At 35.8% G+C, this 23,297-nt stretch overlaps 1 protein-coding gene across 2 annotated transcripts in view; it reads left to right on the plus strand.

Moving 5' to 3' along the window:
* LOC114146468 (metabotropic glutamate receptor 4-like) overlaps positions 1–23,297 on the plus strand; it is a 180,424-nt gene that overhangs the window by 112,373 nt on the left and 44,754 nt on the right. For both annotated transcript variants that reach the window (XM_028020539.1, XM_028020529.1), the window contains exon 3: positions 7,022–7,238. In XM_028020539.1, coding sequence (XP_027876340.1) covers positions 7,022–7,238 — 217 coding nt within the window. The remainder of the gene's footprint in view (positions 1–7,021; positions 7,239–23,297) is intronic.

Here is a 23,297-nt window from a genome sequence, read left to right on the forward strand (position 1 = left end):
GCCTTAGTTTTCTTTCTGTTGATTGGAACTTGAATTTTATATTTTTAATGTCTGTCATGAATCCTCTGTGAATTAGGCAGAGAATGAAGAGGATGAGTTATGAGCAGTACAATAAACAGCTTAATAAATGTTTAAGAAGTAAATCTTGTATATTTTATAAAGTTTATATTATGTTTGTTAATTTTCTGAAACTAACTGCATTCCAGTGATTAGCACAGTTAGGTTCTGCCAGGTTTAATCATGGCAGTTTTATAACTCTATGCCCTTCAAGTTGGACACTACATGACAAAAAAAATTGAATTTACTCAATAAATTAGACTCATACTTTATGTGATACATTTACCACCTTTTCACATGTTAACTTACGTTTGAAGCAAGCACATTAAAGACAAGAACGTTATGGCTCTCTGCTTGTGCAGTTCTATTGATCTGTTTTACTGTTAACATTTTTACAAAGACACACAGCTGTTAAAGTGCAATACAAATTCATCTAATCGGCTGTTGAGGACAAACGGGAACACTCGCTTTGAACTGTAAACAGTGAGTCCTGAAAAATCATTAAATTAACACCTGTTGTTTCCTATTGGACTTTGCTTCCTAGCAAAAGCATCTCTATGGAGATTGTGTTGTTCTCTTTATTCTCATTAGATTGATCTCAGGAACAATGGGTCTATAGATCTAAACAGCTTTGTGACTCAGCAGATTCACTCTGCTGCTACTATCCAGGTCAAAGCAAGCTGTAGAGCAAGCAGCCTTTTTTTTTTTACATGGGGCCTGATAGCACTGGTATTGTTAAAACCGCTACTGGAGAGAAAGCACATAAACCTCATTGCCTGTCTGCAAAACAGGATGATCAGAGTTTACCTTGATGTCTCACCTTGGATATTGCAGAGTGTAATGAAGATGTATGTGACTGAGCAGGAAGACTTGCTGTGTACCACTGGTCTGTCCTTTTTGTGTCTGTGTAAATGGAATTAACTTAAATTGCAATTTTCTGGTCAGATTGACTACCATAGATGATATGATTGGAGTGGGACATACCAATTATTGTACATTAACACCAAACAAAAGTTATCTTGTAATACCATAATAGCATATTGTACTAGCAATATGCTATTGTTAATATATTGAAAAATGAAAAATATATTGCTAAAATAAGAAACTTTTTACATTATATAGCTCTATTTGTCATTTGCTCAGGTGGCAGCTCTAGGCTCCTGTATGAAATTGCTGTACATTTATAGTGATATTAAAGCAATATTATTTACAACCCTTGGATCAGCCAGTTTCTGCAAGATTTGTCCTTCAAGCTGTAATAAAGACGGAGGTTCATGGCACAGAAAGGGGCCACGGTATTTACCAGCTTCCTCACCTCACCTAAACACAACTGAGAACTTATGGACCAATCTCAAATTTGACATTTACCGTGGAGGAAGACAGGACTCATCTCTAAACAGCATTTTGGAAGCTGAGGTTTCTGTTTCAGAGAATAGTGACTGTGTAAAGACCAGGATGTGGACAGACTCTTTGGCTGGAAGGCCCATTGCAGTAGAAAAAAGAGCAGTGATTATATTGGTCATTTTGGATAATTCTGGAATGCCTAAAATACGATAATTCATGATAATTCACAGATATGTGTCATCCATTCTGCCACTGGCACCACTTGCTAGGCTTTGCTTAGACAGTCACTGTTTGGAGATGACTGCCAAGGTATGAAATTAACCTATCGGAAACCACCTTTTGAAATTAAACAGCTTTCACTCAGTGGGACTGAAAATAGATATTATTGCACCAAATATTGTAAAAGTAGTTTTCTCTCTCTTTCCTTCTCTCTGTACTGTAGTTTATGTAGAACTTGTGTAATTTTCACATATTAACACCACACATTTTTTTCTGGAGACATTTACTGCAATATATCCAAAGTCTCATTGAAGCCCTGAGCTTTTTCTACCAATGGTGCAGATATATAATATTTCTTTACAGTTCTAATCAGCACCATTACCACTGCACTAATGCAGTGCCAATTGGACTCAGTGAATCTTTAAACAAGCACAATTATTTAAAGGATACTGTAAGAATATTTAAACTCCATCAAATATCTACGTGAAACTCACATCGCAGCAATTACACTTATTTCCCAAACCCAATTAAAATAAATAGACAGTGCTAGAATGGAGTTGTGCATTAGAAAGAAATTCTGAATAGACTTTTGTGAAGGGATTGTGGGAAAAGGGTGCGGAATATTGTATATTGTGGCAGATCTACAAAGACTTATCATTTGGAAGTCCCACTACTTCAGCTCCAGTTTAAACAGCTTGTAAGATGACCATATTATCACTGGTTTGCCTATAAGAATAAAGTAATTTTGTCAAGCAATTGTCAAGATTCACACTTGACATGACTGTGTTTTATCTTTGGTATTTCTTTTAAGTCTATGAGAGAAATGATTGACAGAGATACTGTCAATCAGGGGAGCTGTGATGCCACTTTTGGTCATAGTTATTATGCTAGCCCAGGCAGTAAACATTTTGTCAATGCACGTTTATTTTGCCCCACATAAACTGCTGCAGGCAGTAGATTAAACCAGAGGAAAGAACAAAGTGTATTTAGTCCAGCTCCCACATGTGTTATCAAGAATAGCGAATAGTCATGAAATGCAATTTAACAGAATTAAACATTTTCAATCATAATTTTAATCACAATCTTAATCAAAATCAAGATCATTATAAAATAAAAAAATATTCTAGATTTTTGTGATTAAGAAAAAAACATGAAAACACTGAACAATTGAACAATAATTAGCTTTTGTTTATTCATAGTATACTGCTGAAGATTGTTCTTTACTATTAATGCTACTAAATACTACCTAGGTTCCACCTGGGCAGAATTATGGTCTAAAGTTTGTCTGGCTAGCTAAAGTCGGGACAATTTCTTGTCTAGTTTGACACAGTCCACTTCCAAGCCATTCACTTCTAGGTTAAAACAGGTCAGTTTGACTCAAACTGTGAGCCAACAGGGATGAAAAATAGCAAATCCAATTCTAGAATTTGTTCCTGCCAAATTCTAGTAAGGAGATTAGTTACTTCCGGAAGCAATGGTGGTAAAGTATTTTAGGGAATAGGGTTTAATATTAACAGACAGATTATTGCTGGTGGAGGCAGGGCATGTCCAGTATATTCGGGGGGACAGAAGAGCCAAAATGCAAAGGAGATATTGTCCATTAATAACATAACTAGTAGTCATGAGAAATGTATAATGACTTGCAGGATCAGAGACATGTCAAGTAGTCTATATGAACTTCTTCCAATTTCTGTCCTAACGCATATGGCAAAAAAAAAAAAAAAATCCTTTGGCTCTACCACATGAAAAAGTATGTGGGACTCAGACTTGTGTCTAAGGATACCTCTTGAATCCTTCTGTACTTAGATATTGCTAACATGTCCAATTTAGGAAAAGTCAAAACTGTAATGATGTGTGGATGAGGATCAAAAAGAAAGTCAAATCCAAAGGAGCATAATTAAATAAAGTAGTATTATTAAATAAAGTCTTAATCAATGAAATTCAGGAAAACATTTACCAAACCTGGGATGAATGCACAGGAACCCAAGTGCCATAGAGAATGGGTAACATGGAGGACACAAAAGAGAAAGGAGGAGTAAACCCAAACAGGGGAAATGGGAAATCAAATCTAAGGACACAAAACTAAGCACATGGAATAAATAATAGCCCTAACTAAAATGACTGTAAACAGGCTGACAGAAGAACAAAAGCAAGACTGATCTAATAAAAATAACAGAGAACATATAAGGAATTAAAACTTTGAACCCAAAACAACTCAAGATCCTGACAAAAACAAACCCGAAGCAGTGACATACTGATAACAATGTGTTCCCTGTAGGGAAGGAATCACTTTAGTACTCACCTGGAATGTCTGAAAAAGCTAAATAAATGTCAGCAATGTCTCCATATTTTCTTTTAAAAAGGTTTGAAAAAGATACACATTAAAAAATTACTTGATGCATAAAAAATGATTTTATATTCTTAAAGGAAATATTTTTAGTCGTGAAATTAACAAACATGGCAATATCACTTTGAGAAACAATTTGAAAAAGTGAAATATAGGTGTAAATGGCTAAAAGTCTCATTTTACTGTGTGATAGAGAACTGAAATAAAAGGAGACATCATTAACACCTTACAAACACCTTTCTGCAACACTTCACTTACATCCTGCTGGATTCAGCTTCATGACGTCAAGGCGCTATTAGAAAAGTTAACACTTGCATTGCTTCCAGGAGTTAATGAAACACAATGTGAAGCGAGTGAAAGTTCTCCCAACTCTCAGTCTAGATAACTCAGGGTTCAGATGCACCTCAGTATGAATGTGCAATCAGCTTATCACTGGTGGTCAGCAGGATTTGGACCCTCAGTGCACAAGAACAAATACAATTTCAAGAAAAAAACAAGAACATATGGCTAAAAGGTAACCCTTTCTTCATCCATTAAAACACAGTATGTTTTTTTTTAGTTGATTAGGCAAAAAAGTCTGCTTTTGATAGGCTAGCTTATGAAACCAGCAATCATGCACACATATTTTAATATGTTGTTTATGTTTTAGAATATTTTGAATATTTGAATATTTTTCTCCCAGAAGATCTGCTGTTAAGGGTTCCTGCAGTTAAAATCAAAATGAGGCTGGATTTAAAGGAAGTGTACAGAGCAGAAGGTCACGGGCAAACGTTGAACAGCTGTGCTCCCAACACAGGCTTTAGCGGTGCTTGCAGGATCAGTGCAGGGCAGCAGCTGATCACATCAAAGGCCTCTGCTGTGTGAAGTGAGGCACAGTGGAAAGGATGTTATTATTCCCACAGCAGTCAGCCCACTGCTTGTAGAGAAAACTACTGGTGAAGCAAAATCCTCGGTTGGTAAAGTTTCCTTAGATGGATTAACCAACAGAGGCTGAGCAGCACAAGTAAACAAATAAAATGAACAATAACTTAAAGCAAGCTACTCTTACTGTTAATCCATTCATCCATTTGTCTATTGTCTTCTACTTATCATAATGAAAACTTCCAGCGAATTCTGGGTCTGGAATAGGATTTATTCCAAGTGGGACATAACTGGAAGGGAGGTGTTCAGGAGACGTTCAAATCAGATGCCCAAACCACTTTAAATGAACATTTTCCATACTGAGAAGCAGTGACATCACTCACCTGCCATCCTTCCCTAGATCAACAATCGGTCAAAGCCTCCTTTCCAACAACCTGAAGGCAGAAACATGACTGTTTTATGAATATCACTTTGTGGAAAACAAATAAAAAACTATCTATTTCTAAACTATGAAGAGATTTTAATAATATAGATCATAAATCAATCAATCAATCAATCAATCAAATTTTATTTGTATAGCACATTTCAGCAGCAAGACATTTCAAAGTGCTTTACATCATTACAAACACAGAAACACAATGCAATATAGAATCAATCATTAAGTCAAGTTACATCAATACATTTGTAATTGATTACATTTCAAATGCAATTCTAAACAGGTGGGTTTTCAGTTGAGATTTAAAAGGAGTCAGTGTTTCAGCTGTTTTACAGTTTTCTGGAAGTTTGTTCCAAATTTGTGGTGCATAGATGCTGAATGCTGCTTCTCCTCGTTTGGTTCTGGTTCTGGGGATGCAGAGCAGACCAGAACCAGAGGACCTGAGAAGTCTGGAAGGTTGATACAACAACAGCAGATCTTTAATGTATTGTGGTGCTAAGCCGTTCAGTGATTTATGAACTAACAACAGTATTTTAAAGTCTATTCTTTGAGCTACAGGGAGCCAGTGGAGGGACTTTAAAACTGGTGTTATGTGCTCTATCTTCCTGGTTTTAGTGAGAACGCGAGCAGCAGCATTCTGGATCAGCTGCAGCTGTTTGATTGATTTGTTGGACAGACCTGTGAAGACGCTGTTGCAATAATCAATACGTCTGAAGATGAACGCATGGATGAGTTTCTCTAGATTTTGCTGAGACATTAGTCCTTTAATCCTGGAAATGTTCTTCAGGTGATAGAAGGCCGACTTTGTGACTGTCTTTATGTGGCTCTGGAGGTTCAGGTCAGAGTCCATCACTACTCCCAGGTTTCGGGCCTGATCGCTGGTTTTCAGTTGTAATAACTGAAGCTGTGCATTGACTCTAGATCGTTCCTCTTTAGGTCCAAAAATAATAACTTCAGTTTTGTTTCTGTTCAGCTGGAGAAAGTTTTGGCACATCCACACATTTATCTGTTCTAAGCATCTGTTCAGTGATTGGATGGGCTCTGAGTCACCTGGTGACATCGTAATGTAGAGCTGTGTGTCATCTGCATAGTTATGGTAGCTAATATTATTTCCTGTAAATAGAGAAAGTAGCCACAAATAACAATCTAAAGCAATAAAAATGTAAGAAATTAAGTATGTTTGTGTACCTTTGTTAGATATAGTTTGTGTGTCTAAAGATAAATCTAAAGAACTGCACTTGCTTGTAGAAGGAAAAACATAAACTTTCCTCAAACCAAGCTGTATAATATACATACTTTTTTAATCTTCACAAAGCAAAATAAGATTTAAGTCTTTTTTCTTGTAATAATAATGTCTTGTTTTTACTGAGTGTTTTTTTTTTTTTTTCATCTCAGGTATGCAGCGTTAGCAGCATTAGAGATTTTCAACACCAAATACATTTCACATCATATTAGAGAAAACAGTGAATTTTGAGCAGATTAGTGTTGCTTGACTGGTGTGAAAAATACTCCTAAGGAAGAAGAACTAAATCTGTGATCATCAGGACTATTTAAAACGTGACAACTCCAGAGGGTGAACAACCACAGAGGAGTTGCTGAGAGATTTCAGCAGATGTTAGGTGTCATATTGTTAATATGTTTGTGTACGCAGAACCCTTTTGCTGCATATTTAATTAATTCATGGTAAGTTTGCTGTTCATATATTTCTCCATGTGTAACCGTCTCTGTCTCTTTGCTCCCGTCTTTTTGTTCTACAGATCCCTCAAGTGAGTTATGCTTCTACAGCCCCGGAACTGAGTGATAACACACGCTATGACTTCTTCTCCCGTGTGGTGCCCCCAGACACCTACCAGGCTCAGGCTATGGTTGACATCGTCAAAGCCATGCGCTGGAATTATGTCTCCACTGTAGCTTCAGAGGGAAACTATGGAGAAAGTGGCGTTGACGCATTTATTCAAAAATCTAGAGAGGATGGTAAGTCTCCAAACTTATGAGAGCCACACTGATGATTTTATTGTTTGATATGTTATTTAAATCCCATCTACATAGCTACTATGGAAGTTAACTTACCTAATCTTTCATATATATATAATATAAGCTGAATATTTAATACTATGATTACTGTAAAGGGCTGCACAGTGGCGCAGTTGGTAGCACTGTTGCCTGGCAGCAAGAAGGTCCTGGATTTGATTCCTGGTCTGGCGTCTTTCTGCATGGAGTTTGCATGTTCTCCCTGTGCATGCGTGGGTTCTCTCCGGGTACTCCGGCTTCCTCCCACAGTCCAAAAACAGGTCTCTCTAAATTCTCCCTAGGTGTGAGTGTGTGTGTGAACCCCGCCTCACGCCTGGAACGTTAGCTGGAGATAGACACCAGCACCTCCTGACCCCACTAGGGGTGGATGGATGATTAATGTAAATAAGCAAAGCTCAATGCTTACTAAAACATAACAAATTGATATCTCAAGCAGTTTTATTGATCCAAAGCTTCTTCACATAATACTAATTTGGTTGACTGCCATTTGTTCCATATTGCTGTTGTAACTACATTATGTTTTAACTATTTCATTGATAGCATAACAAATAAGCTACAAAAAACAACATTTTTTTTTATTATACTGTCCAGGTTATTTCAATAGACTTTTAGCAGTTTGTCAGAGGTTACAGTGAATGAACATTTGTCAAGGTAGGGGTGAAACGTCTCCATTGTGGATTTAAACTGGGTCTTTCATTTAAAAATGTTAAAGACCTTGTCATAATTCAAAAGTATTTGCAATGAAACAATTAACGTTAAAAAACTATTAAATGTTTTACCATTTCCATTTTTTTCACTTAACAGGATATTTAAAAAGCCAAGGGCTAGACCAATGTTATTATGCATTGCATACTTTAAAAAAATTTTTTTTTACGTTTTCCCATATAACTGTCAGCAACTTTAGACAGGTTTTAGGCACGACCCTATAATTTTAAGAACAAATTAAAATATTATATGAGAAGGTCTCCTTTGGTGATTGCAAAATATAAATTAGAAATGGTTTAAAACTTTTGCTCACAGGTGAAGCTCCAGTTCCTTCCCACACGTTGTAGCTCTGTTCAGTTAAAAACTATGCATTGCGCATTTGTAGATTCTGCAGTAGATGGAATGAGGGACATGAACTTGATTTCCAAACCTAGGAAAAAAGCCACAGGCTGAAAGGGAAATAAAGTTTTCTTATGGCGTCAAAATAATACAGAATAGATGATCCAGCGTGTGGAATACATTCAGTTTGGCACAGCAGGCCGCCGACCCACACTTGCTCTGACCCCAGACCCTTGCTGTAGCTGAGAGTAATTGCTAATGACAAGTCCAGTACTCGTTGTGCCACTGCAACTCCTCATGCTTGGCAGCCTGAAGCTGCTGCCCATCATCATTATCCTGGAGAAACGCCAACTTTACTCCTGGAGAGTCCTTTAATGCAATCAGCTCATTTACCTATTGGCCAACCCTCACAGACAAACATAACGCAGAACATCACAGGACAGATTGAAGGATACTCTTTTCCTTTAAGAAAATGTTAATGAACCATCCCCATATTTACTGATTCTACTAATTACCAAAACATAGCTTTTACATTCAGTATCTTTCTATCCTCAAATCTTATTAACTAGGGAAAATAATTTACTGCCTATCAGGCATGTCATGATAGAATTCTAAATATGTCAATATAAGCTGCTTGTTTCTGATTAAAACAATGTACCGGTACTTAAACTTAATATTATTTTTTCACAATCTCTCTGCAATAAATGCTTTTCTTTTTTTCCCCACACTGCTGTACTCTTACTTATTTACTTTTGCTTTGGGCTAAACTCATGTTTTCTGCAACTACTGTTTTTCTTTTGGTCAAATATCTGAAGGGCATTTGAATTAATCAACAGTGAGCACAGATAGGATTTTACTCCAAGCTTCCACTGTCTACCTGCTTTAGGACCTGATGACCTCAACTATTTTCCTGAAATCAAAAGTGTATATATTTTAGATTGTTTCAGAGTATTTGTGTTACTCTGACAGGCCTTTTTACCTTATTGGGAAAAAATACATAGTATATATTGCAGATATACTCCATTAGAAGATATAGTAATTGTTCTGAAAAGTATTATCACAATTTAGTTAAAGTAGAGACAACATTTTCATTTTATTTCAGAGATTTAATTTGATAGGCCACCATGAGGGAGAAACATGAAGAGCATTTTTCAACAAGTTGTTTGCCTAGAGAGTCCTGCATTTTGCACTGTGTTTGCATGTGAAATACATGATTTCCACAATATGATGCTACCACCACCAAGTTTCACTATGGGAAAGGTGTTATCGGGGTTGAGTGCAGTGTGAGTTTCCATCATTCAGTGTTTTACATGTACGCTAAATTTCAGTTTTCTAAGCACCTTCAAATAAATTTAAGAGATACATTTTACTTGGGCTTTAATATTATGACCTAAAAAACTTATTTTGTGCTAATGCAGGCAAAAGAAGTTATCATGGGAACAGACACAGATCTGATATTGGCAATGTGGAAGTACAGTAGTATGCCTCTGGGTCCTGTTAGACTAGTGCTTCAATTTTTAGCATGTAAATCAGACAAGCTTCTCCCCAGCCGAGTGTGATGTACTAAATGTTAGGGAAACGAAGGAGGGAGTTGTCAAGATAAATATGAACTGCAAACACAAAGTGTCTCTAGTTTAGAATCTTCAAATATACAAAGATAAATATCTGTCATTGCTGATATTTAATGTGGATTCTGATAGCCATTTTTGCTCCTGCATTTTGTCAGCATTTTGTCAAGAATCTGAGAAACAGAGCTTAGTCAGCTGTCGTTTGATTAAACCACATGAACAACAGTTTTTAAAAAATTGAATAAAAGACAGCATGTTTTAGACTGACAACCACACATAGAAAATCATTGTTTTGGAGAAAACAATGAAGCTTTCACATCCTCTCAGTTTAAGGAAGAACGTGTACTTATGTGTCAAATCAGCCTGTCCCCAACTCTTCTTAATTTGACAACTAGAGAAAAAAAGTAATAAAAAAAAAGAAAGAGAAAAGTAAATTCTCTAAATTTTGCACTGGCTTTGATTGATAATGTGACAGGCACATGGGGGAAACATGCAGCTTTGTCATAATCAAAACCCCAGGTATTTGGCTGCTAAATGGGGTTTGCAGTTGTCTGCTCTTATAATGAAACAGCCAGTTCAGAAGTGGCCAAATGTTCCATCTCATTAGGCAGCCAAAGGCCATACTGAGCTGCAGTCTCGCCCACCGAATGTCACAGCCGCTGCATGCATTGCTGCTTTATGTGGGGAAAAGAGCAGGTTTTGGTCAGGCTTAAACTGCCAACTTGGGATGTTGATTTGATTAACACTGCATCTGAGTGTGTAGCCACAAGATATTTATAATATCCTTTCAACCCCAGTGAACACAGAGATTTCTGACCAACTAGAGGATTGATGCCACCGTCTGACCCCTCCACAAAAAGCTGTGTCACTTTTGTTACGAATGAAAAAATATCCATTTGCAAATCTACAATTACTGGATGAAGACTCGCAAAAAATAGTTGAAATAAAGCTGTCTTTTATTGGACAAACATCCTTTAAGATATCCGGGAACATTCCATCCTTTAGTTTATATATATATATATATATATATATATATATATATATATATATATATATATATATATATATGACCATTTATTTTGGTCAGTACAAAAATGACAAACATTTAAAATTTACTTGTTAAACAGGATGCAGAGGCAAACTCAAAAATATCTTTTGAGTTTGGAAAAGCAGTGTATGTATTTCAAATAAAGAACAGTGAATTGCCTTGAAACATATTTTCGTAATGCCATCTTATTAAACCTTGCCATAAAAGAAAGGTAAAATTACTTATTAGAACATGGTTTATTTTTATATTAAAAATAAACAGAAATGTAGTGCCCTACAACTATCTGTAAAAAGAACTCTTAACTAAAAGTAAATTAAAAACCATAAATTACATTTCAATGTAAATATATAAAGACAATAAATAATTGTCATAGATAATGTTAAATGGAAAAAAAAACAACAAATATGTCAGTTTTTAGTGAAGATACAAAAAGATTCTAAACGAAACAACACAGTTGAGCCAAAATTGTTCATCCCCTGGTAGATTTAAATTGAAAGAAATATTTTCATTTTACCAACATGTTTCTTCAGCTTGAAAGAACTGTTACCATTTTGTAGTGGCTTAACCAGAGTTCTGACCACTTAAATTAATGGGTGGGTTTTTCAGATTTTTTTCTTTTGTATGAGATTGTGACTCCATAAAAATAGAGTTATTTCAATGGTTCCTACACATAATTATGAAGAATGCCAGTAAGTGTCAAAAATGCAATAGGAAAACTTTTCTTCCTGAGTTTGTACTACCATGTAGCAATTTACACATGTAGCAGAGAACGAGAACCCTGAAAGAGCAGAAACAGCTCCCGATTAACGTCAAAAACTCTTAATTGGAACAAGCTACTTCATCAAATTCTGTACCTACTGCCAGCAGAGGCAATTTAGTAAAGCTGGTTTGATTTACAAACACAGGCACACTTTCAGGAATATTAGTAATCTCTTTGAAAGTAAGCTGAAAGCAGCTGGAGTTGAGCTTAGGTTATCATTTTCTTCATGATGGCATTTGAATCAGAGTGCTTGTACAGGGTATAGCACAAGGTCTCATTGACAATATAATCTGGCATCTTACATTTATATTAGTAAACTATACATTAGCTCAGACTGCCTATTGGTGGAGTGACTGTGAAGTATTTCATGAGGTAGTCAATATCATTGAGGATGTTGCAAATAACCTCCTCTGGAGTCAAAGGGAAGGAAGAGCAATTAAGACAACTAAGGGGGCTGATGTAAAATGTTTCCTTAAATAGAACTGCTTTGACAGCTGTGACTGACAAGTTTGTAACCTCTAAAAACTGAAAATAGAAAGACCACTCTGTCTTCTGATTCTTAAAATGTTTTTGACAAAAGGTCAACTGCTGTATTTGACTAGACGTGAGCATTTTTTCTTGCGCTACTTAAAATTAAGAATATAGAGATAATGTTGACAATATACTTTGAAACAATACAATTGGAGCTAGATGTCTGTGCTGTATTAAAAGACATAACTTTTTCTAATTGTATGGTATGAAATGAGACTAAACATTTAGAGTTTTAGATGATCTATCATTACCAAACTTGTTTTATTAATAATAAGAGAGAAAAGGAATTAATTCAGAAGTTAATATATAGTAAGATTACGATACTTCCATATATTTATGGAAAGCAAAGCCATAGTGATGTTATGGCTTTGTAAGCTTCTGGTAGGTTAATTCACAACATTTGAGTTCAAAATGTAGGATTTTAAATAGCATGCAAAATCCACTTTCTTACCCTCTTTTTCCTTGGAGTTTCTAAGAGTGTAGGACAGTTTAATTCAGTCTGTCCTGGTGCCTGGTCTTTGTATTCTGTTTGAGTCATATGGGACAATGGCGATGGTAGAGACTGGTGGTAGGAATTTGTCCCGTAATCTGAGGATTGCTGGTTTAAGCCCATGCTTTATGTCCATGTGTCTGTCTTTACATTCTTGAGCAAGACACTTCAACCGCCTTGCCTGCTGCTGGTGGTTAAAGAGCCCGATTGTATTAATGCATGGCAGCCTTGCTTCTGTTAGTCTGTCCCAGGGCACCACTACAATGCAATAGCCTGCCATCATCAGTGTGTGAAAGTGCATGAATGGGTGAATGACCGATTGTAGTTTGAAGTACTTTGGGATCCTCTGGACTTGATACAGTGTTATACAAGTACAGGCCATTTATCATTTATCATTCACAACATATGTTTCAATCTACTCAATTTTCTCTATTCCTTATTACATTTTCTGAACAATAAAGTCTCAGCAATTGCTGCAGAACTGCTGAGTAAGGTTATGGACTTCTGGCAAACCACTTTTGTGAATCCAGCGTTTTCCTTTCTCACAATTTTGTAAAAGCTAGTCAAAATGTTTGGTTAGAATTTCTGGGCACAACTGGAAAAGTACTGTATATGCAGCCTACAAACCTCAGTTACACCAGTTCTGTCAAGAGGAATGGACCGAAATTCCCACAAACTATTATGAGAAGATTATGAAAAGATTCTGAAAATATTGGGCGTAAGACTTACAGTTAAAAGGTAATTCTCTCTCCCAAATAACAAGGAAAGCTGCGTAAACTTCTTTGGTGAAATGAAACCATTCTAAAATATGTCATCTAGAAAACAAGGCTGATTTAATTTTCGATAATAATAATTAAAAAGAAAACAGGAATATGTCTCTTTGTACCATATGTAAACATCTAATCTCAACAATATACTATACTGTGAGACTAGAATTAGAGCAAGCAGCATCTGCCTCTTTAATAGCTTGTTTAAACTGGGTAAGAACAGATTTCTCAGCAGAGAGGATGAAAGAAAGGGAGAACAGGCTTAGATGATTACTGCTTGGCCGTGTTCAAACACAAAACCTGTTTGCATGGGTATCTCAAGTATGTCAGTCCCTGAATTTGTTTGTGCTGAAAAAGCATTAGCGTGTGGCCAGTTTTTCAAAAAGCCATATATAATCTGCAACTGCTGCTATCACTGAAAGCCACAATCTTTGACACACCACGTCGTTTCCAGAAACTTGTGTTTTCATTTAGGTCTTTTCCCTCTCTCAAATAGCCCCTTGGGATTACATCTGAAGTGCCATTATGGAGAATGATTACAAGAGGGTTAGAGCAGTCTTCCAGCATGATGTCTGCCTTTTTGTCACCTTTGAAATTTTAGAGTGTCTTTGACATGAAAGTCTCTGGTCCGGCAGAAGATTTTATACTGTTTGTGTGTCTCTCTGAAATGTTGCTGAGCCCCCAGTGTCCTTATTAAAGCTTGAAGCCCTCTTCAATAATGGAGGCTGACACATTTATTTTAAAATTCTGAAAAGTACTGTGATGTTTTTTTTAGTTTCATGTTGGAATTCTTAAACCATTGAAGTTCAGTGGGTAATACTGCAAAATATATAAATTGCATATGTATACTTGAAGAAGCAAATATGAAAAAAGTGTGTACACTGTGCTATTTTCTGTCTTATCAAGTTTAGAACAAGAAGCCTCCAGCCTGCAAATCATTTTTCTATGGCATGTGTTTCTTTCTCTAAGTTTAGACACTGACGGTAGCATTGCCATCTAAAATTAATTGGATGGACAATTTTGAATTGTAATTAATCAGGTTCATATTTAAATGACAATTGAGGCAGAGCAAGAAGTGGAAAGGGCAGAGACAGCACACAACAGCACTGAGATGACAGGAAGATTATGCAAATTTTGGAAAAGAGGGTTGCTTACTGCATCCTTTGTCATGAGGGAAATGTCAAGAGGAAAAATTTGAATAATCACAATTCTGAAAAGGCTTAATAAACTGCAACTGAAGAGTTTCTAAGCAATATTTTGAACTTTTTTTCTTTAGATAATACAAGCAAGATTTGGAGATAAGTGATTTTTTTCTGGTTTCTGTCTATCAAAGCTTGCAATGCATTTCATGTAATTCAGGACATTTAAAAATGCCTACTTTGTTATTTTTATACAATTGTGAGAAAGTTATTTTCATTTCATTACCTTATGCACTAATTCCATAAAAGTGAGCACCAGTGAATAGAAGCAGCTAAAAGTCTAGCTTTTTCAGATGATCAGTCAGTGTTTTCTTTGTGTGGGATTAACTGTCCTACAATAATGTAGCAGTGAAAATATCAAAAGTAAGAAAACCATAAATGCCACTTGAATTATATATCTATCCAGAGTTAATTTATTGCGCATCTGTTGGCCTTAAATGTCAGTTAAAGCTGCTGCTACTTTGTGTTTTAAATGAGAGGGAAGTTAAAATACTAATGCATAATCAAGCTGCACCAATACAAGCTGCAGTCAAACAATGTTCCATTTATGTTGCTTAGACCAGTGCAGGCTATACAGCTAATTATCGTGGGTAAAATGTCTGTCTGTCGTTCCTTCCATCTCTCTCTGATGATAGTATTGCCAAGACTTATGGGTGCTGTTGTACAAAAAATATGGCAAAATATTCTTGTTTGCAAAATAATACAAGAAAACAGCAGAAAGGGCAGCATAAAAAGAGTTATAGAGGAAGTGTGTGTTTATATCCAAATATAACACTTTCAATTTATTTGTGCCCAGTTGGCATAAATTTAAGAACGAAGATTAATATGTGCAAATAAATACAGTTTCTTATGTCCTTTCTATGGTGTTATAATTCGACAGACTAGCCCAAGTAAAACCTGAGTAATACTTTCATATGTAGACAGATATAATCTTATATTGTAAGTTTTAATAAGATACTATAGTGACAAGCAAAAAGCTAAATAGTTTGAAAAATATAGTGATTTAATGCTTTGTATCAAAGCTAAATGGTTTGAATAACAGTCATTTTTTGCTGAATAATAAATTGGCATAATGTTTGTCAGGTTCTATTGTAAAATATATGCAGTATTACGGAAGACAATAGACAATAGGAGAAACGGGGATGCTTGGAAAAAAACCGTTTAGGCATTTTTCTAACTCTCAGGAGATAAACAGGCGTATTGATTTCAATGATAATGAATAAAGTGATTGCCATGGGCTGGGTGGTGCTTGGAACATGGGGAAGTGGGAGAACTGTGAGGAAAAGAGCAAAAGAGGAAGAATATAGTAGTTGTAATGATAGGAGAATCTTACTGGTTGATTTAAATGGATGAATGCCAAGGAGGAATGAGTGAAATCCAGAGTGTAGGTCTGCCTTGCAGGTCTGGAGCCGGTGGAGAGATGGAGGATTGGCATGCTTGGAACTGGTCAATACAGTGACAGCAACAGAGGCTTGGAACAGGTCGAACGGTGAGAGCGATGGAGGGTGGACAAGTCAGTTTGAAGGATGAAGGTGATAAGGAAGAGGTGCCTTTAGGTTGTCAGTTATTAAGATGAAGATCCAGAGATTTATTGTAGGTTTCTTATTGAAGTGAAGGATCCAGAAATCAGCATGGAGGAATGACTGCAGGAAGCAACACAGCGTTTACCTTGGGAGTAGCCTGGTAAAAACCAAACTCAGGACTTGGTTATAGAAAAGCGATTTCTTCCTGGAGCTGTGGATGCTGTTGATGTTTTAACCTTTACCCAATCGCTAATGCTTTGACGTATGTAATGCACCAGTTCAACTCTAAGAAGCTTACCAAAAATTGCCTGTGCAGTAAACTACCATCCTCCACTGCGAAAAGAGCAGTGGCAATCCGAACGAGGTGGCTGTTAATGTTAATTCAATATTTGAAAGCATGGCTAATATGGACTGAATGGCTTTCTTCACTTCCTTGACATAATTGCTCACAGCTTCTTTTTCTGTTCACTGATTAGCCCAATCATAAAATATACCAGATGGAGACTTGCTCACCTCAGCATGGTGAATGCTTGTTGCAGAAAAAAAAAAAAGTCCACTTAAAGACTTTTCAGATCATTGAAATATCCCTAGTTGTTTCAGTAATCACAATTTAGAAGATCAAAATAAAATTAGATAAACTAATACTGTACCTTCTAGATATTGATGCTAAGTGACAAACTCAATATATGTGCCTCATATATTTAGACCCACAAAAGATGTGTCTTGGCCATGTCTCTCTATATGATAGACTTTTAATCTCAATGAGACATACCTGAATAAATAAAAGTTGCATACATGCGTACAATATTAACATATAAGGGCAATAGAACAACATGACAAACCGTAAAAGAGCAATCTAACATAAAACATACTGAAGTTTTTGTGTGTTTATAGTCTGATAACTTCAAATGTACTTATCAAAAGGGTTGCACATGAATCTAAAAGAATGGTAATTAGCAGAAGCAGAAGAGCATAATTATGAAAACAAATAAAAATAAAATCCTATAAAAATTTTGTGACTGTTTGATATGAATACCAACTAATTACACCTGTAATTAATAATTGCTGACATGACTACAGCAATCTCCAGGGGTTGTGCACAGTCAGAAGCTTAAAGATTTAAAAAATAAGGTTTTAAAATTGATTCTGCAATTTAAAAGGAGCCCATCCAAAGAAGCTAAAGCAGGCATGATGTAGTCACATTTGCATTTGTTTTGTGCTGTGGAGTTTTGGACCAGTTGCAGACAAGCACAAGCAAATAGTTTGTAATACTATAGACCTATTATGACAGTCTGGACGACATGAATTCAAGGATCTATTTCTCAGAGTCTGTAAATTAGAGAAAGGACTTGACCTTGGTATGAAAAAAAATACTGGCTCTGACAACTTTAGTCTGATTGCTTTTTTGGAAAAAAAGAAAAGTATTTTCTACAAAGGCTCTTTTGAAAATGTAGAAAGAACTAGGACCCATGCTGATGGACTTTAGAGGGTTTATAATATAATGTCTGGCATGATTGTTTTGTCAATTTAGTATGAAATGTGATGAGATTAAATTTTCTTAGATTTTCTCTTAAGTACAGATAAAGTAGACTTTGATAGCTAATTTGAAGTCCAGGAAACAGATAAAAATTTCCGTGACCTGGTGTTTCTGAAATGGCATTCTTTCTTTAATTCTAAAGAAAATTCCTTGCCTATAATTTGGATAAAAATCTAGACAACTTAGAAATCCTGGATAGGCAATTTGATGCTGAAATATGAGATTTTGATTATGTATTTTAGGTAAAGTTTAGTGACACAAATGCTAACTTAGCCCACTGATGAGCTTCCTTATCTGCAAGGAATAATTAAAGAAAGGGGCAATTTCCTACACAGAGTTTCATGATATAGAATAGGGTAGGAGTAATACAGCAACTTGTTTCCTTCTGGTTTATGAAGTAAGCCATGCCAGCAATTACTCTGAGTTCATCCATCAACTGTGAGGCCAGAGGACGCACATGAAGCTGCAATGTGTTGAAGTTCCATTTTTACTTTCCCAGACAGTTAGCAATGTAATCAATAGAAGTCTAGGTGTTTTATTTATTTATTTATTGAGGACAATATTGAACCTCTGCTGTTCATAAAACCCAATCATGTCTAGAGGGTAGAATCAGAAAACTGCTCATTCTGTTTACAAATTAAATATGTTGTGCTATGAAGTAAACACTGACACCCTCGAGAAAGAAAACAGGGAAATCATCACTCAAGGTTTTGCCAAAGTTTAAAGTGGCAGAGACTTTTCTTCTGCAAAAAGATGAAAGCCAGATAATTGACGTCTTTCCAAAAGTTTGGGAACCATCTGAAGAACTACTGCTTCCGGTATCATGTTTAGAAGCATGTCATTGAATTAAAATGTGTGACAAATGACAAAAACTTTTTTTTTCAGACAACATCCTGTTTTACTCAGATGCAACTAAAGTTGAATTTATGTTACTTACCAAATGAGCATATTCATTGAAATTAGGTGAAGTCAGATAAAAAAAAATCCAGAACATTTGTCTTAAACTCCAATTATAAGTAAATGTAAATTTATATCCAAACATATTCACAATTGATTTCTCTCTAAATTAATTTCATACTATATATAGCTTATTTATGATGTGTGTTTTGTTTCAAAAGATTAACAAGGATGAGGATAGTATTTCAGATTGTGGTGACAGGATCTCTTAACTCCACAGTATTTGGGCTCATGACAGACAGTATTCCACACTCCCACACCAACTCTGAGCTTGCATCAGTGATGGTGAGTTCTTAAATGGAGTCAGAGATGACTGACAGGGTTTGATGTTGTCAAGGATTTTGCTGGAATGCTGACCAGGTTGTTTTTGCCACAGAATTTGGAGTTGTGTCTGCAGTTGCTGTCTATATTTGTCACATTATATAAATGCATTACAGGAATTTCATGTAGTTATCAGCAGCCATGTACCAGAACAGGACAGTATCATACTGTAACTGGTAAATTTAGCTAAATCGAACTGGTACTTAAATGGGTGTTTTTATTAGAAGGTGATCCTCAGCCATGGTAGGGGAAAGTCAGGTTTTGTCAGGTTGTAAAACAACTGGATTGAAGAGAAAAGTCTCCAAATTTTAGTCTTGGTCTCTCAGTTAGATAGCATACATCACCTGGTCAGAGCTTGGGGAAGAACGGCTAGAGAAATTTAAGGTTATTAGGTTCTTACTCATAACTGTCAGGTCTAAATACCTATTAAACAAACACAGGAAAGACAAGAGAGTTAGATTCTTTGTTTCTCGCCAGGAGAGCAGACAGAGATGTGCTTTCAGTTACAAATCTCCAACTGCTCTGAAACACATCTGCCTTCTCTATTTTATTGCTTTCAAAGTCCCTTTCACAGAGAGCACTGCAACTTTAAGGGGTGGGGTCAACAATTCATCACATGGTTGCAGCGCTAATAACATTCACTATCTAGACACATGTTATCTACACTCTAGATCCTTTTGCTCCAGGCACAGCGTCAAATAGGACACGTTGTATAGCTTCAAAGCAACGGCTTTGTAGCACAAAGAAGAACAAAGCAGAGTTTATTGTAAGACTGTAAAACTCTGCTGGGAGCAACTAACACCTCCATCTCCCAGGGAGTCCTTAGGAAAGAATCAGAGTTATTTAACACACAGAAACTTTACTTATACTAAGAGTAAAAGAGAATAAGCATATAAGTAAACATTATCTAAATGTAACTACAAGGCTACATGATACAACAAATATTTGATAATACTAATAATACAATTTACCCAACAATAACTAAGGTAAACGTTTGTATAGCTGTGGCTGTTGTTCATTCAGAAATCTTCTCCCTGTGTGTAGTGACCCGATCGTGAACACAAGTCACAGAGGTGAACTTCCCAAGTCTGGCCTTACCCTTTGGGAGAACGGAGAAGCTTAGTCATTCTGCAGAGGCATCACAGAGCCATGGCTTCTCTGCATGAAAAGAAGCAAATACAGATTGTTCAGGCTAGTGTTAAATATGCCTTGTAAGTAGCTTTCTAGTGAGGTAGTCTTTGCACGTCTTGCTGTGGGGAGACCCCCGGTCAAAGTCAGAAAAACATAAAAATATCATGTGTTATGGCATAATTGGAAAAGTTTTTTTTTTTTTAATACTAGTAGTAGTACTTTAAATCCTGCATAGCTGGGGTTACTTGCTTTATTTACAAAATTTTCTATAAATTCACATATGAGTTGCTGTTTGTTTTATCTGAAATGTACAAGTTATGTACAGATACAGAAATATAAGTCCGGTCAAAATTAATGATGATGAATCAAATAAATAAAAATATTCATGCTTAAAAAAAAATTACTTGAGATAGACTTTAGAAAAAAATTGTTAAATACAACAAAGACCATTATTACCTTCTTTAATTTACTCTAATTTCACACATCACCATGCAAACATCTTTCTCATTACCACCAGGGCATCTCCCCATGACTATATTTGAAAGTCATCATAAAAAGACAACACAGCAAAGTGGAAAATTGCTTTCTAGTTGTTTGTTACATGAAATGGGCCTTTAATACCGTAGTAGTTAACTCAGCTTTCTTTTAGAATGAAAGAAAGCCACAAGGTTTAAAAAGAAGAAAAGGAAGACAAAATACAAAAGAATATGGCATACCTCACCAATAAAATCTTGTGGTCGTCCATCAAATTTATCTCAGGCATAGGTAATCAGAGCTATCAAATACATGATCTTAATTAATGTACTTATGCATGAGTCTCCAGTGGTTTTATTCATTAATTATTTGAAGAATAATAAGATTGAACTGACAAACACATTAACAATATATTTAAAGATTGCTTTGAATTCTCAAATGTTATTTAAGTACATTTAAAGACAAATTATGTTAATCTATTTTACTAAAAGAACCCAAAAAACACTTAATCAAGTCTCTGAGATTACAACAACAAACTTTGATTGTAGATGTAATGTAATTTCGTCACTAACATGTTTAGGGAATGGAATGATTTTATTACCCCATGCATCTTAAGTGATCTGAAATTTAGTCTGAGGACATTTAACATGCTATGTAATACAGAATGCTACAAATAAATCAAATTAAAACATTGAAATGAAATCACACCATAGATTTTATTGCTGTAATTGGGTCTGTTACAGAAAAAAAAAAACATTTTAACAGAATAAATGAAAAAAATGTTGTTTTCTATCTTCAGTATTAACTGGGTATTCAGAAAACAAATCTTCAGCCACATAACCATTTTCTTCTATGTCACATTGTCTGCAATGAGATACAGCATCATATTTTATTTTATTACACAATGCAGGTTTTCTATTTTTCTGCTCTCTCGGTATAAAGAGTAATCTTCTCTCCAGAATAGATATTTACTCCAGCGGAGCAAAGCCAGACAGCAAGCATGTGTTTGTGTGCTGCTCAGTGATATCTGAGATGAGAAACTTGACTCTCACCAATCTCACACTAAACACAGTTCAGCCTCATTTTCCCAGCAGCACATGAACTCCAAGCTCAGCACACAAGCCAGTCCAAAGCAGCTCCCCAATTTTAACGTGTGCACTCAGCAAGTCCTCAATAAGTTTTTTGGGGTGTGCAAGAAATATGTTGAGACGCATTCCTTGTGTCTGGGATGTATTTCAAATACACACCATGCACTCATGTTTAGCACAAACGCAACATTCCTTTGATCTAATGGACTGAATTCACATGAAAAATGACACTGATGTTTGCTATAATAGAGATAAATTGAAGTGATATGGGGGTGGAATAGGAACTGTTCATCTTCTGTCCTTTAATTTGAAAACCACCCATGTGGTTCTGATATATACTGATTTATAATGTACCTATCAATTTATATGACATTTATTACTGAAGCTATTGTTGCTTGGTGTGAGCAGGAGATGAAAAAGTACTGATTTTCATTTGCAGTATATTTTTGAAATAGTGTCTAATAATTATAATAGGATAGTACTGTATTAATGACAACCTAAAGATTTTACTGTACAGGACTGATATTGCTGTCAGTCCTGTACAGTGAAATGAGTTCACAGTATTATGAGAGTCATTTATAAAACGCTTAAAGCTAGGACTTAGACATCTTTTTGCTGTCTCTTTGATGGTGTGAGATTTTAATTAAAGCCACTTAGTGTATTCAGAGTAACAGCTAACTTATGTATGGGTTAGCTGGCTTGAAATTGTGACGAACAAATTACAGATTATGTATTGGTGTGACCTCCTGGTTGGTAGATCAAGGGCAAAAACACAACAAGACTATTTAATTTTACTAAGTCGTGCATATTGTTTAATGCCATTAACACACAAGGCATGTTGTGCAGCTCTTTAAAATTCAGATGAGCCTGATATCGCTGTAGCAGCAACAGCTTTAAGTGTTGATTTTCTGAAGAGTTTAGATTTTAATTGGCTAGTATAGGGATTGAACCCATGACCTTGGCGTTATTAGCACCACGCTCTGACCAGCTGAGCTAACTGGCCATACATTATGTTGAGTTTTCATCGATATAAGAAAAACTTACATGATCTTACCACAATGAAGATTTGATAAAAGAGCTCATATTCTAATGTTTTTCAAAATCATTATGCATGATGGTTTAATTTAAAGCCTTCTTCTATTTTTAAGTAGAATAAATCTGATAAGGCATTATAGCCCAATAATGCTTTTTACCATTTGGTAAAACCCATTCTATAATAGATTCTGCTGATTCTGCATGGCTCCTTTGGTTATCTGATGCTGTCTTCATTTTTGACAGCTTAAAAGTGTGTAGGAGCATGGGCGGCTGCACTTGCAGAGGCAGCTTCAAAAAGAACCACATCTCACCCAGACGAGGTCTATTGCTCTTAGGGACTTTACTTGTGTGATGACAATAAAAATATGAGCTTTTCAGCTGGGCAATACTGTCTACCTTGTGGAATTATGAAATAATTACATGTTTGGAAAAAATGCCATGCCTAAACTTCTCTAAGTGTTATCAAAGTGCTGCAGAAATGTTTGAGTGCCACATAAACATTACAGCAATGAGATAATATTATTACTTG

The sequence above is a fragment of the Xiphophorus couchianus genome, chromosome 1 (assembly GCF_001444195.1).
Source record: "Xiphophorus couchianus chromosome 1, X_couchianus-1.0, whole genome shotgun sequence".
NCBI classification, from domain to species: domain Eukaryota; kingdom Metazoa; phylum Chordata; class Actinopteri; order Cyprinodontiformes; family Poeciliidae; genus Xiphophorus; species Xiphophorus couchianus.